The following is a 21,830-nucleotide window of genomic DNA, read 5'->3' as shown; positions in this document are numbered from 1 at the left end:
GGTGTTTTACCTGCTGCCAGATCCGGGATTTCCTTTGATATCTCAAGATTTTAGGAAATCCTTAAATCATTCTGAAATATACCGTGAGTGTTTTATTTTTGTCATTTATATTAGTTTATATTTATAATTTACTATAATTTAGTATTTTATAATTAGTAATTAATAATAAACCTGGAATGATTCAGAAATTCAGATTGTGTCATGGAAATAATACAAAAAATAAATATAAAACTTTTTTCTTTTTAATTTTTTATATTTTAAACCTCTGAACACAACTTGTTATAATTGTTTGACTATTTCAGAATATTTTCAAATTGAAAGTATTTAACCTTTTTGGGGAAAATGAATTATTATTAGTTTATTTTATTGTTTTGTAACTTAGTCAGTTATTTGGGTTTTTTAATGTTCTGTAACTTTAGGTATGTTAAGGTTGAGTCATCACTGAGTTTGTTTTTTACAAATCTCCACAACTTTGTGTCTAATTTCTTGCAAAGGGTCAGTTAATCTGATTCTAATAGCTGTGGTCTACTTAATAAAGCTATAGTTTGTTTTTTTCAGTGAGAAAACTTTTTTCAGCCAAAGTCGACCTTCATGTGCTCATATAACCATTAAACTTTAAGAATTTAGTGAAACCGGACCAGCAGGATGCACCACCACAAACAAAGGACTGAATTTAATGCAGTTCTGACTTCTTGTTGTCTGTACTTCATCTTGTCTTCACTGAACCGAGTTTAATGAAGTGAGCTCAATGGCTTAGCGTGCTCTGTTGAGTTTCAAGTCAGTTTGCTGTGTCTATACCTGGCTAAATCACCACGGTAACATATGCACATAATCTGGTCAGGAGCAGGTTATGTTCAGAGTTTGGGTTTAATATCAGATAGAATTGCCCTTTGATTCTTCTATTTATTTTAAGTGCAAATATAATACGTAATATAATATTGCTTTGTGCAATATTATATTACGTATTATATTTTTTTCTATATTATGTATAATATGTAAGATGACCTGATGTGCAAAAAATTATTATTACTGTTCAAAATGGGTCAGCTGTTCAAGAGTCTGATGGCAGTGGGCAAGAAGGAGTTGTTGAGTCTCGATATTCTGGATTTCAAACTTCTGAACCTCCGCCCTGAAGGCAGAAGTGTGAACAGTCTGTGTTGGGGGTGTGTGGGGTCTTTGAGGATGGAGGCAGCTCTCCTCTGGACTCGATGATGGTAGATGCTCTGCAGAGAGGGCAGCGGTGTCCTGGTGATCTTCTCCACAGTTGTTATCACTCTCTGCAGGCGTTTGCGGTCCATAGCAGTAGTGCTGCCGTACCATGCAGTGATGCAGCTGGTCAGTGTGCTCTCCACAGTGCAGCTGTAGAAGCTGCTGAGGATCTTGGCCGACATACCAAATTTCCTCAGCCTCCTCAGGAAATACAGCCGCTGCTGAGCCTTCTTGACCAGCTGTGTGGTGTTCAGTGACCAGGTGAGGTCCTCGGTGATGTAGACGCCCAGGCACCTGAAGCTGCTCACCCTCTTCACTTCAAGGCCCCGGATAGACAGCGGTTGGTGAGGTCTCCTCTTCTTCCTCATGTCCACTATCATCTTCTTTGTCTTGTCAGTGTTGAGGGTGTCCTCACACCATGACACCAGACCGGCCACCTCTCTCCTGTAAGCCGCCTCGTCTCCTCCAGTGATGCAACCGATCACTGCAGTGTCGTCCGCGAACTTCAAAATGATGTTATCTTTCTTGGAGGTGACACAGTCGTGAGTGTACAGGGTGTAGAGGATGGGACTAAGGATGCAACCCTGTGGGACGCCAGTGTTTGTAATAATGCTGGCTAAAGTTGTGTTGCCAATCCTGACGGACTGCGGCCTGCCAGTCAAAAAGTCCTGCAACCAGTCACATAGGGTTGGGTGCAGGCCGACTGTTGCCAGCTTGTGAGTGAGTTTGTGTGCAATGTGGCTGCTGTGTGGTTAATTGTACTAACAGACCATCAAACTTCCAACTATGGTGTTGATTGATAGGAAAACATCAACTTTGTCATTAATGTTTTGTCTTGTTCACTATTTAATTTGTCTGAACACCCTGAGGTGACCTTATGAAGTTTTCTCTTGAGTTTCAGTTGTTTCTATCCTGAACTGAACCGTGCTGACTCCATCTGACCTGGTTGGAGGTCTGCCAATCCCATCAGGCACCTGAACCTCCCCACACACAGTTAATCTGTCTGATTAATGAAGGGCCATTTGTCTTTGTTTCGGGGATTTCTTTTGGGATTAACATGCTCAGTCAGACATCTGCTGCTTCACATCAGCTCATTACTCAAATCCTCATCTCCTGACTTGGCCTCGCTCTGCTCTGTTTGTCGCTTCTGGTTCTTTTTATCCTCATTTTTCTGATTTTTGGGACATTGTTAAAGCTGCAGGAATGACAAGAAACAGCCATAGTGACCTTCACTACCTCACTGGGTTCATTTTGTTCCGCTGAGGTTAACTAATGACTCGTTGTCGTTGTAATTTTGCAGTTTTCCTCTCAGAGAAAGAGTACTGCTCTTATGAAGCATAAACTCAACATCAGAGAGAAACATGATGGAGATGTTCGACAAGAGACGACAAACACAAAGCATGTTTTAAAGAAGAAACTTTGAGGCTCAAGAGCAAAAGTGAAATGAAGACAAAATATACTGGACTGAAAAGGAAAAACTGTGAATTTGAAATGTGAGCGAAACCAAAGAAAGCAGGAAGAGTGTTTGAAGGATCAAACTGCGGTCAAACCTTTATCTGGACAGGATCAAAGCAACAAGTAGGTACAACACAAACACTCAAACTTCACACTTTCCACACAGTTTAATCGAGGTGAATTCATGTTGTATATGCTGCCAACTCCTGTTGATCACAGGGGGTCAGGGGTGACTGTTGGGCTTTTCTCCATGTTCTTTGTATTACTGTAGGGTGTTTACCGTACAATATAAAGAACCTTTAGGCATCTGGTGTTGTGATTTGGTGCTGTATAAATAAAACTGAACTGAAACTGAATTGAGTCTCATATCCAGTAATCCTCTGTTTGTTCGTGACCATAAAGCACTTAAGCAGTTTTTGCTTTCTGAAGGACACTCCTAGGTTAAACTCCTTAAACTGTTAAAAACCTTAAACTGCAGAGTTACATCAATTTCTATTCAAACAAAAATAAATGTATATAAATAATAAAATTAAATAATATTAATATTAATAGATTTTAGAGAAACAAAATACATTTTTAGCTATTTCCAACAGCTTAGGAGTTGCTTTTAAAAACCTCCAGTAAAAGGTCAAACAATGACAGAATAAGTTAAAACTATAATAGTTTCCTCTTTGCTCCTCACACATATGGTTCTTGTGATGAATGTATGTTTTCATCTTGATTTAGATTGATTGTAGATGTTAATATTTTTCTTTCATTTGTAGAGGAGTCTGGAACATCTCTGATAAATGATAAAAGCTTCCCTCACATCAACAGAATCTGCATTTGACACACACTATTTAGTATCGTGGATCTAACACAGAAAGCTAACCAACAAGCATTTATTTCAGTAAAACTTGTAATATTAGCTGATAAAGTGAAAATGGCAGCTAAGTTTCCAGATCAGCTGTAGAAGTTTGGATTAATTAGTTAACCTTATCAACTAAAGATGGGATTTAGCTATGTGACACTAACCCTAACATGCTAATATTAATGATGCTAATATTACACAGAAAAAAAGAGCTCAAAATCATGATCGATCCAGAAAACCATGTAAATTGACTGGTATGAACTATCCGGTCGTTAAGTGATGTAGTGACGAATCCTACTTATGGGCCTAAAGTAGTCTGCGTTTAATATGGCTTTTGTGTTGTTAACATGTTTAATGTTTTGTATTTTCTTCTATTTAATCTCAAAAAGCTCCTAAATCATTTATTTAAGCCTAGTTTTTAAAACCTTAGGATGTAACTACAGCCCAGCCCATGCAGCAGTATATGAATGACTAACCTCGTATTGTGGATGGATTATCTCAGTTGTTCTCCTGGCTGAAGTTTGGTCCTTTTACAGCATCCTGCCATGCGATTACATTTGTTCCAGACCACCGAGAACACTCACGTTAACTTTTATCGAGTGGAAAAAAAGTTAGCTTGTTTATATTATGCTAACATAGCTGTGTCGCTAGCGATCACGTAGCACATCATTATATACCAGCTAGCCCAACTTCAGTAACCCTACAAACGTCACTGCTGTTTAGTTTTCTGTCTTCATTTATGTTGGAAGTGATAACAGAGCTGTACGTTTTAATTTGTTTCCAAAACCCCGCAGTCAGGACATGCTATATTGTATTTAGATAGAAGCTAGCGAGCTAACTTCCTGCTAACTTCTAACTCCGTTAAATGTCATAAATTCCGTTTTCATGGATGTGTGGATGTTAAACTCAATTGTTACTCCTGGTAGAGCAGAACGCTGATCATTTTATTAAAGATGAAAGACTTTAGACAGTTTTTCAACTCTCAGTAATGCCATAGTGATCGTTTGATATATGGACCTGCAGCGGAGTTTAGGCCCAGACACGGCTAGTGACGTCAGACTTAACGACTGGATAGTTATCAAAAGATGGTCAAAGTTGTGTTTGTTATGGACCAGTTTAAAACTGAATTTATACTGGCTAATGTTGGCTTACCTATGCAGACAAGTTGCTTAGTACATGGCATAGTAGCTATCTGACATATTATGAGGAGAATAAGAAAAGAGAGCAATCAAATGCAATTTGAACTGAGTAAAGGTTATTTTAAAGCTCATAATTTTCCTTTTTTTCTTTTTTTATCCCATGTTCAGACATCCTGCATCTAAAGCCCAAATTTAAAGCTTCACTTGCTGAAATTTATCTTACTGTAAATATTGTTGTTTTATTAAGTGTCTGATAGCCAGTCCAGGTGAACGGATTTTAGAGTGCTGACAAGTAATTTTTCTTCCATTTACCAACCCAGACATCTGATAATAGAGATTTAATGTCCTGTCAACAGTCAGGTTAGTGTGTTGCTACCTGATTGGATTAACCCTGAAACCTGGACCTGATCTGGGCCAAGACTGCGTTCAGCCAACTGTGCCACTGAAAGGCGTCTTAGATTTTTGGCAGAGAGACCTGAAACCATTTATAGTCAGCAGCCACTTTATTAGATACACCTGAGAGGTTGAATGCAGTCCAGTACAACAACTTGGCAATGATTTATTTTATTTTTTCAATATTTCTGTTAATCATTACATTTTACATATCTATATGACATTTACAGTGTGGAGTATAAAATATTAGGAACTCATTTAGATGCAATCCAGAGCAGCCACTTCAGTAATACACACGATATCTCCCTTTTGACAGTCAAAAGAAAAATTAAAAATGTAAGTTGAATATTGAAAATCAAATAGCCTGGAGGTTTTTATCTTAGTTATTCTCCAAATATTTTTATTTATTGATTGATTTTGTTTCTTTTCTGTGCACGTGTTTCACATTTAAAGTGAGAAGTTTGTGAAAAAAAAACAGTTTATGACCTTTGTGTAACTGCAAAAAATGTAATAAAACCAATAAAATATAATAAATGATGCTCAACCAAATGGTAGAACACATTTTCAGGCTTTCACTGAAATTAACCTACCTTATTGAGTCTTTTCTAACAATTGGTTTACATCTGTAATGCCCAAAAAATCCACCAGAAGGCACTGTGAATGTAAACGGTTGGCTCTTCTTATCCCATACGGTAAAAAAATATATTTTAAAATACATTTTGAAATATATTTCAAAATATACAAAAAATGGCCAAAAAATATATGTGCTAAAATACATTTTAAAATATATTTATATATTTAATTTACTACCTGGTTGGTAGAGGGATATCCCTCTACCAACCAGGTAGTCAGAAACAAAAAAACATCAAACATATTTTGAGTGTTTTTGATGAAACTAAGGCAGGAAGATATAATTTTTTGATTTATAATAGTGTTAGAGGAATTACTAAACAGATGTATGTCACTTGACAGCATTAAAAAAGTGAAATTAAATGCTTAATAATGTTTTTTAAAAAGTGGTCAACCAAACGGTTGATTTGTCCCTTTATGGTGCTAATGCTAACATAACCTAAATGTTATTAAAATTGATTATTTGCCATAAACTCAGACCACTAGACCCATTTTGTTTATCCATTGCTGTTGATAAATCACATTAACAGTGTTGGGGAGTAACGGAATACATGTACCACCGTTACGTATTTAAAATACAAAATATGAGTAACTGTATTCCGCTACAGTTACCGTTTAAAAAGGTGGTATTCAGAATACAGTTACTTTTTCCTGTTTCATATTGTCGTGGGTCAGGACTGTTTGGGTTTTGCTATGTTCTGTTATTCCAGGTGGCAGCGTTGTGGTTGCCATGGTTACAGGGTGACGCGGGCTCTCTCTGCCTGTTTCCTGGGTGAGAGAGCACCTTTTTGTTGTTGTTGTTGTGCTAAGCTAATAGGCAGAATGCTACAGTCATAGCCCTAAAGAATGTAGCTTCATGGGCAGTGTAGTCCGTGCTGCAGGGAGAATGGACTGCCATACACATTATGTGTCTGTGAGCGCGAGGAGGAAGAAGAAAAAAGAGAGTGGAAAAGTACTAGTTGTCATTGAGCAGAAACGGGAGCTGGAAGCATGTAAATATAATAATAACCACTGCAGCCAAGAAGAGTGCCTGACGAGCCCAGTTGTAAGTAAGCTATTAAGACTCGACTGTGTTCGTGTTTTCTTCCGAAACAATAAGTTCTGTTGGAGCAGCCTTTCAACGCCTCTCTGTCTCAAACTTGACCCAGACAACAAAGTAAAGCTATTTTTCGGCTACTAGCCTGACAGGAAACGATGTATTAGCCAGAGGTCCATTTACTATGGTTCGGAGCCACGGACCTTCAGTAATAGTAATAAATCACACAGCAATAGTACATTCATGTAGTTGTAAAAAGCATGATAATATATTAAGTAATCCAAAGTATTCAGAATACGTTACTCTCATTGAGTAACGTAACGGAATATGTTACAAAATACATTTTGGGGCATGTATTCTGTAATCTGTAGTGGAATACATTTTAAAAGTAACCTTCCCAACACTGCACATTAAGTGTTAGCACAGCAAGAATATGCTGAAATAATTTCCTCAGTAAGTCATTTTTGTAACTTTCTGAGTTAATATTAGTAAATATTGTAAAAATCAAGAATAACATGTGGAAATCACAAATATCACAACCGATTACCTTTTAACCAAATTACAGTAGCTGGTAAATTAATATTACTAAATTGTCAAAATTATAATTTCATGTTGAACAAGTACTATATGGACGCTAAACAATTATATGGCTAAAAATCATACGTCCTGTGGCATGATACTCATGATACCATCCACCTTCAACCACAGTGTGTTTGAGGTCATGGTTTCATATGAAGCCACAAGGTCTGATGAAGGTCTGATTGCAATGAAATGGTTTGACAAGAAATGTGTCAACCTCCTAAACAATGCCTGTGGGTTCATGCCTCTTTCATTGGTCAAACGGTGGAGCAAAGAGTCCAATGCAAAGATCACCATTCCATGCCCATCACTCATCCCTGTATATAATTAGCATATGGGAGGAATTAAACTTTCTGATATGCTATTACACCTGTATAAGACAAGTTATAAGTTACAAGTTAAGGAGATGGCATATTCCACTGTTCGGATACATCTTTGACTTGAATACCTGGTCTACAAGAGGGACTGTGCCCTACTGGACCAGAAACCAATGGCTCTCAAAAGGTTTCCACCTGGCTGTGTCTGAACCAAGTTAACAAGCCAGCATCTAGATTTGGACAACCATGATTCAGCTCTCCAAGACCACAGAGTAAATGCTACACCCTAAGACCCCAACGACCAAAACTACAAGCAGATGTGATTGATTTGCACTGTCTTTAGTTTTTTGTTTTTAAACAAAAATGATTTTGCACAGTAGCATTCAATCAGAAGTGGCCCGAATGTGAGTATTTTGTGCTGTTGCACATTTTTCACATTTGCAGATTTAAAAAAATATGTACTTTGTTGTTTGATATAATAGTTTCCTTTGATGGAATGAAAACCAGCAATGTTCACTGGCATGCTACTAGAAATAAATTGTATCCAATGCCCTGGATAGTTTTTGTTATTAATTTAATTATAATTTGGCCCTTTATTTGATTTTTTCAACTGTATTATCTACTGTACTTGTATTTGCATGACATTTCATACTTTTACCATGAAGTGACATCTCAACTGTTTGGTAGAGATCAATATTTTAAAAACTACAGGGTCTATTGAAAAAAAATTATTGATTGTGGTTATTACTCACCCAAGTCAATAAGAAATGCAAACAAAAAAAATTTCCATTGCTTTTTTCTTGCTGTGGATCTCAAAGGGTCAAAAGACTGATAAGTGTAAAAACTGAAAAGCTATGAAGTGGCTAGCTTGTCCAAACTGCATCCCTCCTTTTATCCCATGTTTGGGTTCAACTCCACCACACTGTAAAATTTAGTAAGTTGTCATTACAAAAAACGAAACAAAAACAAAACTGGTCTTAGAGGAAATGCAAATATGTTACATTATAATTTGGAGGGTATTTGCACTCATATATCAAATAAACACCTTATTCAGTGATTGCAACTAAAACCTGAGTGGACTTCATCACTTGGACAAACTTCATATCATCACCATCAACACCAGCTTCTATAAAAAAAAAAAAGTTATTTACTAGAAATTAAAATTGTCCCATGCACCGCACAAGTACAGGAAATCTGATTTTATTAACATTTTAAGCACAAGCCTGAACAAAATTAGTCAAAGTGACTTTTACACTGGAAATCTGTTACACACCCACAAAAGCCAAATCTGCACACACCCAAACTGAATGAAGGATCACAATTACTTAGTGAAGCACATTTACACAACTATACTCTTCAGTGTGCATTATTCAATGCAGTTAACAAACTTCAAAAAAAATATATACATAACGTTAAATGCACTGATGTAATTTAAGGTTGTTGTATTTACTGAGTAACACTCCTTAGGCAATTATTTTGTGTAAAATGGATTTTAATGACAAATCATCATTACTGGTGCCACTTTTTTTCTAAGTGCTTCTTCTGGTTTGTTTTCAGCCCTGTGTACGGGAGCCTGGATGTTTCCTCAACACTGAAAGACAGAACAGTTTTGCTGCTGTTATCACTGATGTAAATCTGTTTGACACCAATCAGCTCACAGAAGAGCCAGGCCTTACAACTCTGTAACCATGGGTGAAGATTGCAGCGAGCTGTTAAATGGTGACTGTGAGGCGGCGCGGCAGACTAGCGACATCACCTTTAGCACTGGGATAAGCCCCACCTCCAACCTGCGCAGGAAGCAGCTGCTGTGGCAGAACGCCGTCAGGAACATCATTGACCAGCACAACCTGTACACACTGAGGCTCGCTGGGGGTTTGGAGCGAGGCAAGCACCATATCAAAGTCACCGATGCCTACATTGCGGACATCAACAGGTAGAAAGAAACTGATTTCTGAGTTAACTGAACCTTAACTATAATAAACGTTGGTATTAAGGTTAACTTCATCCTGCTGAAATTGCAAATGATCTCAATTAAAACGTTGAAATAACATTCCTGATTACTTTTTTCTTGATCGTTAATTAACTATAAACATATTAGTTAACTCCTAAAATGTGAATTTTTCCTGATTAATGTACAAATTAATGTAATCTTAAAGTTATTTAAAGTGTTATTTTACATTCCTTCCAGAATAATTTATGTGTTTATTAAAAATACATTGATTCATAGTAATTTCATGATTGAATTGATTGAATAACCTTAATAAATGTATGAACTGCCGGCATCTTAATTATTAATACAAGTTATCCTTATCCAAAACAGTTTACAAGTTACTGAATTAAGAACATTTAACAAAAAAAAACGTTTTTCACATAATTTTTTTGTCTATTCTCTTAAATCAAACTTGAAGTATTACACAAGTTCTTCGGTCTGTGTTGTCTTGCAGGCAGATCCGCAATAAAGCGTCTCGTGGAGTATTTTGGCAGAAGCGCCGTTCGTCAGCAGCTCGCATTCACCCAACAGTCACCACAGCAACACAGAGCAAACACGACCCACTCAGTGATGCTGACTTCTTTGTGTCGTCTGGGTGGACGGTGCGAGGCGTCTTCATCCCCACACTGCAGCACAAATTCAAGTAAAGACATTCAAATGGACATTTTAACTAAAAACCATACAATTATTAGCTGTATAATAACAATTATGATACAGTCATAAAATTAATGATCTTTGTTTAAATATGCTTTGTAGCATAAACCTTGATAGTATTTAGAATTTTTTACATATTTAATCATAAATCTTTACTTGCCTATTTTATTTATTCAGGTGTCTTATTGACTATATTGTTACTTATTGTCAATGGTATAAAAATAAGTAATGCTGATGCTTATAACCTCTTCAGGTCTGCAGACTTGGAGCAGCTCTACCAGCAGTTCTCCTCGGCTCAGAGAAGAACCTCACTGGTCGTCACTGTTGTCGTTGACATCCTGACCCGCCTTCTTGTCTCATTGCTGACATGGCCGCTGGGCTGGTGGGGCATGGCCTGTGATTGGCTTACCGGTCTGTCTGTAGTCTTGTGGATAGGAATCTGCCTGGTGGTTCTGACCAGAAAGGAAGTCTTGTCATCACCTCAGTGGCTTAGGTACACTGGGATGTAGCAGACCTGCTTGCTATGTGGGAGGGCTCCTTATAAGGATCTCTGTGCCAACTTAGCGACATCCTACATGAACTAAGTTACTATGTCTTTTAATGTAATCTGTCGCTAATATTATAGTACCTTGATGTGCGAAACAATATGGATTTATTTGTTTATTTATTTGGCTGTTATTAGGAAAGAAGCACTGCACTGCAGAGGGCATGTTTAGTTTTCTTTAAGATAAATATCAAGTTATATGCAGATGACATTTCATCCTACCAGCAGAATCTAAACAGTAGCTCAAATTTTAAACCACAGATAAGTCAATGTGACTGCTTGACTGCATTTACCAACACAGAAGTGATTTTCTTTTTTTTTTTTTTTTTTTCTTTTTTTTTTTTTTTTTAAATGACATCAGAAACAGCAGTATGCGACATTACGTGATGGCAGAGCTTCAGTTCATCCTTTGTCATTTTTTTTTTTTTTTTTTTTTTTAATAAATAGGACAGGGGGAATGAATGAGAGAGAGAGAGGGAGAGAAAGAAAGAAAACCAAAGGGGAGAAGAGACGGTGAGAAGGGGGGGGAAGAGAGAGAAAAAAAAAAAAAAACTCCTGGGTCACCTGTATGGAGAAAAAAAACAAAAAAAAAACAAACAAACAAAAACAAACAGAGGAGACAGCAAACAACAAAGAGCAACATAATAATAGAGAAAACAAAGCACCATCACAATAAACTAGCTAGTCATAGATATCAGTATTTACTAAGTAATAAACGATATTGTGCAGCACGCAAGATAGACAGCGCACAGTGTGCTTTGAGGCAGCAGCCAAGAAAGCTTTAGTCCGCGTCTGTGAATACCCATGTGTGCATACCTGTGTGGATCAGCATGCTTGCATTCCAAAGGTTTCTCCATGTAATGATCTGCTAGGGAGTGTGGGGGGGGCCACAGCCCCGTCCTCCAGGGTGTGAAGCGGGTATGGAGGAGATCAAAACTCCAGACATCCAGAGGCCCCCAGAACACAAGAGACCATGGAAGACCAACAGAGGGGCAGCCGCGCCACTGTCCCAGTAAGAGCTGAGGAGAGTCCCAGATGAGGGCTCGCCCAGCAGCCGCGGAGCAGAAGTCAGGGGGAGTTGCAGTGACGCGCCCGTGAGCTCCGCCGGCCCCCAGCTGCGCCTGAGTGACCGAGCCCTAGGCCGAGAGGCCGGGGGCACCCCACCTCCAAAGGGGCCCGAGCGAGCCCCAGGCCCCAGGCCCCGACAAGCGGCCGCCAAGGAGTGAGCCGGTGTGCACCCGGACGCCCACCCCCAGACACAAAGAACCACCAACACACCGACACCTGAGGGAGTCCGCCACCGGCAGGGGAAGTGGTGGTGGGTGGAGATAGGCCTCCAAACCTTGGAGGGCCTGAGGTGTCCCCAGAGAGGTGGCGTCTGATACCCAACCTGACATATAGACACAGACATACAGGCACACACAGACACAAACATCCATTCCCACCCTCATGCTCTCATATGCACTCACTCCACACTCAACCAACGTGGAGACAGACATAAAGAGACGCTGTACACACAATCACACTCCCCAAGCGTACTCTACAAACCGGGTCTAGGTACCCTTGCCCCTGGAGGGGGGAATTGCACCCAGACCCAGGTGGTGTTACCCTTTTCCCTGCGGTGGGGAGAGGCAGACCACCCCGACTCCGCAGCAGCAGGGAGGCCCCACACCCCAGACCGCAGTCGTAGAAGTGATTTTCTAAAACAAATTCCTGACATTGAAAGCTGTAAGATGTCATAAATTCTTTTGGAAGAACGTTTGTTATTCTCTCCAGAAAAGGAAAGAAGAACTACGACTTCAGAAGCTGAAGGAACCTCTAAAATTCTTCAGTTTTCCAGAGTCTTATTCTGAAAATGTTTCACTTAAAAATTTGAAGACAGTGACCTGTTCTTCCTTTAAATCTACCTCAGGTATCTGTCAGTGGTCAGCTGGCTGTCTCAGACCTTCCAAGTGCTGGTTGGTGTTTTCAGTTGGGCGGAGAGCGATCACTCTTGGTATGTCTTCTTCACGCTTTTCTCCACTTACACCCTCCTGCCCCTCCCCCTCCTCTGGTCCATCATTGCGGGGGGAACCACCTCCACTCTGCACCTCCTGGTGGATTTCTGCTGTCACTATAATGACCACAGCTTCATCAGAAAGGTAACAAAATTGCTACATTTTATTGGCTGCTTTCTGTCACTGTGCAGTTAAACTGTCTGGTTGTACACGTGCAGGTGTTGTCCAAGGCTCTGCTGTATCTGGCTATGAACACTGCGGGTCTGTTCATTCACTACCTGTCTGATTGGACTCAGAGACAGTCTTTCCTGGAGACCAGGCGCTGTATCGAAGGACGAGTCAGACTAGAGAGGGAGAACAACAGACAAGTGAGGATGATATTTAAGGGTTCCCTAATCTTTTGTGTCCCTATTGAAGTGGAAGAAGTATTAGGATCATTTGTAAATGTGGTCAACCTATTCATCTATTTATTAATGATCTCAGTTATCAGCATAAAGTCAAATCATCATTTTTCTGACCAAACGTAACAAGATGTTTAACTAAGAAACAGCTAGGTAGCAAGTCATGTGAAACAAAGTATTTGGGATATGTCTGGACCTCATATATCCTAAAGCTAATGATGTGTGCGTCTTTGTGCTGTCAGGAACGCCTGGTGATGTCAATCCTACCTCAATTTCTGGTGCTTGAGATGATTGGTGACATGGCCGTCATGGAAGATTATCTGCTGCCTCAGCAGTTGCACAAGATCTACATTCACCATTACAAGGATGTCAGGTAATACAACCCACTTCTTTATGATGACGAGCCAGCTGGACACACATGCTATAAATGTAGTTTTAAAAGAATGAAGAACTTTGAGGAGCTTCAACAGACTAACAACTCTACTATAGTTATTGTATCGACTGAAATGACTTGTTATGGCAGTCAAATGAGCAGTTAACCTTTAACCACAGAGTTTTTTATCAAAAACCTCTAACTTTAGGCTCTAGTTTAGCTTACTAATTGTGGAGCCAACCACATACCACACAGCTATAACGTAGTCCAACTCATGGACCTTTGCTGAGTTTCTTCCTCCATTGTCCCATCTTTCTATCTACTTTAAAAAAAAAAAAAAGCCCCCAAAATTGATTAACGCTTGAACATCCAGCAGGTGTGATTTTTTGTTCTGCAACAACACCAGTAATAATGCAAAGGCATAATTTCTTAAAGAAGTTTTTAGCTTTCATCTAATGTAAAATAAGACTGAACAGGTATTGTTAGTGGTTTTATAAATTATTTCGATGATTTCATTACAGATTGTAAAGTTAAAAATGTAGAGGATGAATAAAGAATATGTAAAGGTCATTTAGCCAAAAATGTATTGCAGTAGTGGTTTTACATTGGTTTCAGTGGGATTAAAATGATATTCTCATGATGAGAATTTTGCCTCTCCACAGCATCCTGTTTGCAGACATCATCGGCTTCACATCGCTGTCATTGATTCTTTCGGCTCAGGATCTCGTTAAAACCCTCAATGAACTCTTTGGTCGCTTCGACAGGCTGGCTGAGGTCAGATCACCTTGTCAACTGCATCAGCTCCTGTTTTATGTGTTTGTACCAGTTAAAGGATTGGTGTATTTGTTATTCTACTAGGGGTTCTTTTGTTAAGTTTTGTATAAAGTTTTTTCATTTGAATTTAATCTTTATTTGGCTTTTGCCATTTATTTATTTATTTAGTGTTTTTTAAATGTACAAGGCCACAGTTTTTCTTTTTTCCCCTGTGTTTGAGTACAGGACCACCAGTGTTTGCGCATTAAGATTCTGGGTGATTGTTATTACTGCGTATCAGGAGTCCCAGAGCCTCAGAGAGGACATGCCCGCTGCTGTGTGGAGATGGGCCTCAGTATGATCAACACTATACGGTACCAATCATCTGTGGCTAACACAGCCCTACAGCTGTTTCCACAAAACTTCACAGGTGTATTTCATTTTAGTTACGTTCGTCGGGAGCTCCAACAGGAGGTGGACATGCGAATAGGCGTCCACTCTGGCTCCGTTCTTTGTGGTGTTTTGGGTCTTCAGAAGTGGCAGTTTGACATCTGGAGCTGGGACGTGGACGTCGCCAACAGTTTGGAGGCTGCAGGAGTGCCTGGGTAAGACAAATTAATACATAATATATCCTTATTACTTAATTGCCAAACTGCAGTTTGCTATAGGTGTCATCCCATAAAGTTAATCTTAATGATTAAAATACAGAAGATTTTTGTGATGTGTTGTACATTTTCATCTCCTTTCAGTCAGGTTCACATCTCCAAGGCCACTCTGGACTGTCTGGGTGGGATCTATGAGACAGAGGCGGGACATGGCCAGGATCGTAGCGAGTTTCTACGGAAACACAACATCGACACATACCTGGTCCGTCCGGCATCGAAGGAAGATGTGGAGCCGCCTAAAGCAAGGCGCCCCAGTTATGACGAGATAACAACGTGGAGTGCTGAGCTGCCATTTGGAGACATCCTAGGAAAGAATTTTGTGAGTGCAGAAGACAGATTCAAAGTCCATTAGTACTTTTCTGATTGAATTTCAATAACCTTTGACCTTTTGTTGTATTCTTTGTTGGTTCACAGATCCTTGCTACTTTTACCAATGGTTCACTGACCCAGCTGCCCAATAATATAGCAGCTCAGCGCTCAGGAACACGGGAGGTGAACAAGAGGATTCGCCAGGCCATGGAGGTGCGCAGCAGTGAGCGAATGAGGAAGGAGCACATCACGACCTTTACTCAGGTGTTTAAGGACTCCCATGTGGAGGGAAAGGTAACACGAGAATCTTTTTTCTTAGTAGGTTTTTTTTTTTTTTTGGGGGGGGGGGTGAAACTGGCACCTTGAAAACAGTCATTAATAAAATGTTTGTCTCTCAGTATTCTCAGATGAGAGACGAACTCTTCAAATCTAACATGGTTTGCTCCTTCATTCTGCTGCTGCTTTTAATGACAGTCCAGGTGCTAATCCCAGCCCCAAGGTATAGATTTTCCTTTTGTTAAATGATGTAAATAATTGTAAATGATGTTTGTCCAATTATCCAACAATTGGAAAAACATAAGCTTAACATGTAAAAAACAAAACCATAGAATTTGTATTTAATCTTCAGATAAAACTGAAGACACTGCTATTGGTCCTGATCATATTTCAACTAGTGTTACTTTCTACTGTAACACGTTCAAAGTCACTGAAATCACCTTTTTCCATTCTGACCTTTATCTTGACCGTGTCTACATGCCAAATACATTAAATTGCTGCCATGAGATTAGATATTTGTGTTAATGAGCAGCTGTAATTAAATATATATTGAAAATATAAGACTTTGTGATCTTTTCAGCACCAAAATGTAACAGTACAAAAACAAGCTTCTGCAAATGCTTTTTTGTTTTTTATGTTAATAGATATTATTTTAACAGCCCTCACATCTAAAAGAGAAAATCATCTGCATAGGATCAGGTACCAATTGTTTCTCTGCACTTTTTGGCTCGATATAATAATTTATCTGGTCATGCTTAGAGATAAATGAAGCTAAAGATGAAACAAATTTGTTTTCCCCTTAAAAATATTATAAATGTTATACAAGGAGAGGAAACATCTTGTTCATGCTGACCGGAACTTCTATAACAGCTGACATGTGTGTGTTTAGTAACTTTTTGTTCCCACAGATTGTGTCCAATGGTCGTTCAGTTTGTGGTCAGTGGCGGCATTTACTTCCTGCTCTTGCTGCTGACTCTGGGGGAGGAATTTAAGCATTGTCCTGCTCCCCTCCAGTCAATCTGCTGTTGGGTGCATGAAAACAAGAGTGCCCGCATGCTGCTCACACTCACTGCCATCACTGTCAACTTTGGAATCGCCTCTGCAGACATTGTAAGTCTGATATTGTTTTTATCAAATCAACAACTAAGATATGTTATAGGTCATAAATACCGAACGATCATAAGAAAAGATTTGAAAACCAAACAAGCTAACATATTAAAATCGATTAAAAAAACATCATTGTCCGCCTCAGCATCACTTCTGTAACAGTTGCTGATGTGAATGCTGAGAAATGCAAAGAATGAAGCAATTTGGGGGAAAATGAATTCTCCAAAAATATTGTTTTACATTTTAAGCAGCAATGTTGACACAACACAGTGTGAGGATTACTGTTTGATGATGAGTCTCCATCAGTATAAAAGAGTATCAAGAGTATTGATTGTAATCACCTTGAATTTCTAAAGTTTTGCAAAAATGTGTTCTCTGTAAACGAAGTGTGAAATTACATCACTTTGACAGCATTGTCGTTTCAACAACTAAAAATGTGTATTTACACATTCTTTAGTTGCACCGGAACAGTGTTAACAGCAACATAAGATAAAATTAAAAATTTTCTTACAACAATGGGAATGTTTGTTTGAAGCATTTCAAGAAGTCCCTCCATTTTTGCATTGCTAGTGTTTTCGTTTAGTTTCTTGGTATTTTGTGCCAAAAAGTAATGACTCACCTGCAATAACGTGCACATCTTATTGTCTATTATGATTTCCCATATACTGACAACCAATCTTTTATGTTAAACATTTTTAAAAACCTCAGTGGGAATAATAGCTTCTTCCAGCAACTTACTGAAAGGCTTTAGTACAAAGAATTTAGTACAAAATAACTTGTTAGAAAGCTTCTTGCTTGCTTCCACTAGCTGTGGTGTGATTCATCAGAAACTGACATCAGCAACAGGGACTCCCTGCTGGCTCCGCCTCCCTCGGCTTGGACCGATATCAACATTTGCACATATCCAGAGGTGAACACTCAAACATCACATGAACTCAGAATCATGATGACATTGTTTTGATTAGTCAGTAACCATTTTTAAAATTATCACTGGCCTTTCTGTGTACAGTACATGGTTCTAAGTGGCGTGGTTGCTATGGTTACCTGTGCCGTGTTCCTCAGACTGAGCTGCGTGTTGCAGCTGGCCGTTCTACTGCTGTTTGCTGCCCTCTACACCTACATAATCAAGAATTACAGGTACAAGTTCCATTCAGGTCATGTTCCTGTGTTTTTGTGTAAAGGTGTGGAAAATAAAATGTGGTCTCCTCTGTTGTTGTCAGGTCTCATCACTTGTGCAGGAATGGAGTCTGTGTTGTTCTTATGCTGATGTTTGTGGTGGCTGTCCTCTTCAACAGCAGACAGGTGGATTCTGTTAAACACGCTACCAGCTTTTATTGCTATCAAGCAAACAATGATAACCCTGATATGAATTCAGTATGCTAATATCCACCACTTCCCTCTTCCATTTCTTCACTGGTAGCTGGAGGCGACAGCACGGCTGGACTTCCTCTGGGGCCTTCAGGCAAAGAAGGAGGTGGAGGACATGAAGGAGCAGCGGGAGCACAATGAGTGTCTGCTGCTCAATATCCTGCCCGCACATGTTGCCCAGCACTTCTTGGAGAGAGACCGCAATGATGAGGTACCTGATGCCTTTCACATAGCAGCCAACTTGATTTCCTATTGAGTTTTGGAGCTTCAGCATTAGCATTCTGGTCACTGTCATTTAGTTTTTTCTAGTCAGAAGTGACCATATCTTTATGAGAGAGGATAACGAAGTTATCAGTTAATCAAAGCTAACTTCATTATCATGCTCTGGCCATGGGAGCATCACAGGACTACTGGGACCATTACACAGACACAGATAACTGTTAATCAGAGTGTAAAAAAATCCTAGACTTCCTTCAGCAAAACAGGAGCACAGACTTCTTGGGTGATTTATGAGTGCAAGTAACCATGCAGCAGACATATTATTGGTCAGATAATTGTATTGACGTGTTCCGAAAAAAGGTCCAAAAAGAGGGTAAAATATCACTGTATACTCATGATGTGATTCTGTATATTACCAAATTACACAAATCAGTTCAAACACTGTCCTGAGGTCAGAGTTTAGATTTTCCAATTAGCTCAGATGTATAACCTCCTATGTCATCATCCACCTGTCATCCAGAGGCCACTCCTCCAGGCTTTCAGCCTTGATAAAATTTAGGCACGTGATTTCTAAAAAATTAAAAACAAACAACACTCGTACAGTTACATTTATTATAAATATATAAATATATATATAAAAATTACTGTATAGAACAGCTGAGACTTTGTAAGAATTGGAAGTGGTTTAGATAATATTTTGTGGCCATTTGCACATTTTTTGAGTCTTTCGTGACTTTTTCAAGTTTTTGTATAATTGTTTCTCATCTTTAAATGCAAGGTGTGACATATGCCCTCAGACCTCATGACCAGTAGGCCTGATCAATAATCGATATTTACTTATTCTATTAGTATGAGTCATATTAACAGAGCATTAAAGTGTGTGTGTGTGTGCGTGCGTGCGTGCGTGTGTGTGTGTTATCAGGAGTTGTACTCACAGTCGTATGAGCGAGTGGGCGTGCTGTTTGCCTCTCTGCCCGGATTCTCCGACTTCTACGAGGAAAAGGAGGTCCTTCATCAGCATGTTGAGTGTCTCCGCCTCCTTAACCACGTCATCAGCGACTTTGATGAGGTCATAAATCACACACACACACAAACGAGATATGTTTTGTAAACTTTATTAAATGTAGTATTTTTTACCTTTGTGTTTGTGTGTTGTAGCTGCTGGATGAATGCTACTTTCAGCAGGTGGAGAAGATCAAAACCACTGGCAGCTGCTACATGGCAGCTTCAGGCCTCTCACCTGACAGGCAGGTGAGTCCTGCTGTTACATCACAACACTTAAATGCTCCCTCTGAGCGTCTTGTCAAAGGCTCTGATGTCCATACACTCTTCATTCAGACGTGCATGTGTGTGTTCAGGATTGTGAGGATGGCTGGAATCACCTCAGTGAGTTGGTCCTGTTCGCACTCGCTATGCAGGAAACTCTCAAACACATCAACACACAGACAGGAAACAACTTCCAGCTCCGTGTTGGTAAGTACCACACACGCACACACACACACACACACACACACACATATAAATACCACTTTAGTACTCAAAGAAAAAAATAAAAATCTCTACATTTTCATGAGTTAGAAAGAGTTTAGAGGGAGAATTTGAAAGTTTTAAACAAACAGTTAAACCAGTAGTTTAGGTGCAAAGGTGAAAGATTTTCATCAAGAATGGGAATCATAAAAACATCAGAAATGTAAAAATGAACAATTTCACAAATGTATTTACTTCTTTTTATTTTATCTATAAAAAATCATTCTTTAAAATTCTTTGAAATAGATTCTTTAAAAATCATTCTTCTTTATATATTTTAAATGAATCATTGGTAAACAGTAACAAATATTTTAATGTTTTTGAATAATGAACTTTTTAAAAGAATTACAAAATTACAAACATGTCTAGAAAATAATTTTTAAACAAAGTTTAATGTAATATTATTATTTTCATTATTATTATTACATTTTTAAAAGCTTTAGCAAAAATTTAAAAAAAAGTGTATCTTTTTCCCTTATTATTATTGTGTATTATTTAAACACTCCATGACCTTTGACCTCTAACATCACGTCGAGGTGTGGCTCACGGTCCGGTGATAGCAGGTGTGATTGGAGCCACCAAACCTCAGTACGACATCTGGGGGATGACGGTGAACATGGCGAGCAGGATGGAGAGCACCGGTGTGAGCGGGCGGATACAGGTGAGCTCACCTGTTTGCAGAAACATGAGGTCATCACTTCAACGGGTTTTTAAATGTCGTCCTTTGTGTTTAGGTCTCAGAACACACCAGCTCTATTCTGGTTGAACGAGGCTTTCTGAGGCAGCTCAGAGGGGACGTTTATCTCAAAGGGATTAGTGAACGCCACGGAAAGGTGAGCCATCATCATCATGTGACCACACACATGACCTAAAGATCTAAACTATGAGATTTAGGTGCAGGTATGAACAAATGAGTTTGAAAATAGTTACATTTAACATAAAATTAACATAACATTAAAAAAAACTGCATTTTAACTTGGAGGGTTTATATTTAAACAAAAAAGTATATATCAAGAGTATGACAAAAAATTTGGAATTTTTATCATACAAATCAAAAGAAGTCAAAATGATGAGAAAGTGCATGACACAATTGTGCAGGAAAAGTGTGTCATACATTTTTGTAAAATTTGCCTAACACAAGGAGATCATTTTTATACATTTTTACCCCAAAAATATAAACAGAACTTTTCATAAACATGAGAAAAATATTTCAGATAAGAAAAATATCATGTTTAATGTATTAGTTACATAAACTGTACACACCACTGATCAAAGTGTTTTCCCTTCAGGTTCGAACATACTTCGTGAGCAGTCGGGAGGAGCGATCCAGCTTTATAGAGCGTGGTGGGGGGCGGGGCTTCAGCCTCAATAGGAACACACTGGGAGCTGTGGTCTACAGTTTGGTTCAAGCCCAGAAAAGGGAGAAGATGAGGGAGGAGAACGGAGGCTTCCACCTGGTGGAGGCGTCGTGAGGAGGAAAAAAAGGTTTGGTTTTGAGGGTAAAAGGTAAAGTAAAGGAGTTTGAACATTCATCTGCATCGTCTTAAAGTAAAGGAAAGATTAGTAATGATGGTGATGGATTGTTGTACTTTTGCTCTGTGTTTTGGAACAAACAACTCCTGTGGTGCTTTGCAGAGCAAAGCTAACAACATGGAATCATGCATGTGCAAATTAAACATCACTAATCACTGAGACACTGAAGGAAAGTTAAAAGTAGACAGATTCTCAGGGGACCTCTCATGTGTCTGTTACTCTGGTTTCTAAGTGGATTCCTGAAGGTTTATTCTGGATATTCAAGCAGCCTTCCTTTATAAGACTCGTCATTCTGCCAAGACTTTGATGCAGAAAAACATTCATGTTTTATTTTATGTGTTTGTGTAGGTTTGATTTCCTCATATGAAACTATGGGTTTTAAGTCAATAAAAGATTATAGTTAAAATTTTAACACAACATGTAACTTTTTACAAAACATATTTGTAAAAAGATTTTATGAAAGTGTGAAGAATTTTCTTATATTTCTTATATTAAGCATTTATTTA

General features: G+C 38.8%; 1 protein-coding gene across 1 annotated transcript; it reads left to right on the top strand.

Moving 5' to 3' along the window:
* The first annotated feature begins 9,019 nt into the window (after positions 1-9,019).
* On the top strand, positions 9,020-21,296 carry LOC146641763 (adenylate cyclase type 8-like). The gene is made up of 22 exons (XM_085397677.1): positions 9,020-9,541; positions 10,053-10,241; positions 10,506-10,745; positions 12,709-12,937; positions 13,012-13,161; positions 13,437-13,567; positions 14,230-14,341; positions 14,567-14,925; positions 15,070-15,304; positions 15,400-15,588; positions 15,693-15,793; positions 16,479-16,680; positions 17,486-17,587; positions 17,687-17,814; positions 17,898-17,979; positions 18,098-18,256; positions 19,187-19,333; positions 19,423-19,515; positions 19,623-19,737; positions 20,328-20,452; positions 20,526-20,624; positions 21,081-21,296. Exons 1-22 carry the CDS (start codon positions 9,297-9,299, stop codon positions 21,261-21,263), a joined length of 3,615 nt encoding a protein of 1,204 aa, XP_085253803.1. The 5' UTR covers positions 9,020-9,296; the 3' UTR covers positions 21,264-21,296.
* Positions 21,297-21,830: the final 534 nt, after the last annotated feature.

Source organism: Rhamphochromis longiceps, linkage group LG23 (genome assembly GCF_057381845.1).
Source record: "Rhamphochromis longiceps isolate RC_006_pf linkage group LG23, R_longiceps_female_GT1.1, whole genome shotgun sequence".
In the NCBI taxonomy this organism is placed as follows: domain Eukaryota; kingdom Metazoa; phylum Chordata; class Actinopteri; order Cichliformes; family Cichlidae; genus Rhamphochromis; species Rhamphochromis longiceps.
Note: the sequence above shows the minus strand (reverse complement) of the source record. Positions and strands in the feature narration are given on the sequence as shown.

Excerpts from the sequence above, each read along its gene's own strand:
- LOC146641763 (XM_085397677.1), top strand. The coding sequence starts at position 9,297 with ATGGGTGAAGATTGCAGCGAGCTGTTAAATGGTGACTGTGAGGCGGCG. Across the intron at positions 9,542-10,052 it reads TACATTGCGGACATCAACAG|GCAGATCCGCAATAAAGCGT; the intron begins GTAGAAAGAAAC and ends GTTGTCTTGCAG. Across the intron at positions 14,342-14,566 it reads GCTTCGACAGGCTGGCTGAG|GACCACCAGTGTTTGCGCAT; the intron begins GTCAGATCACCT and ends GTTTGAGTACAG.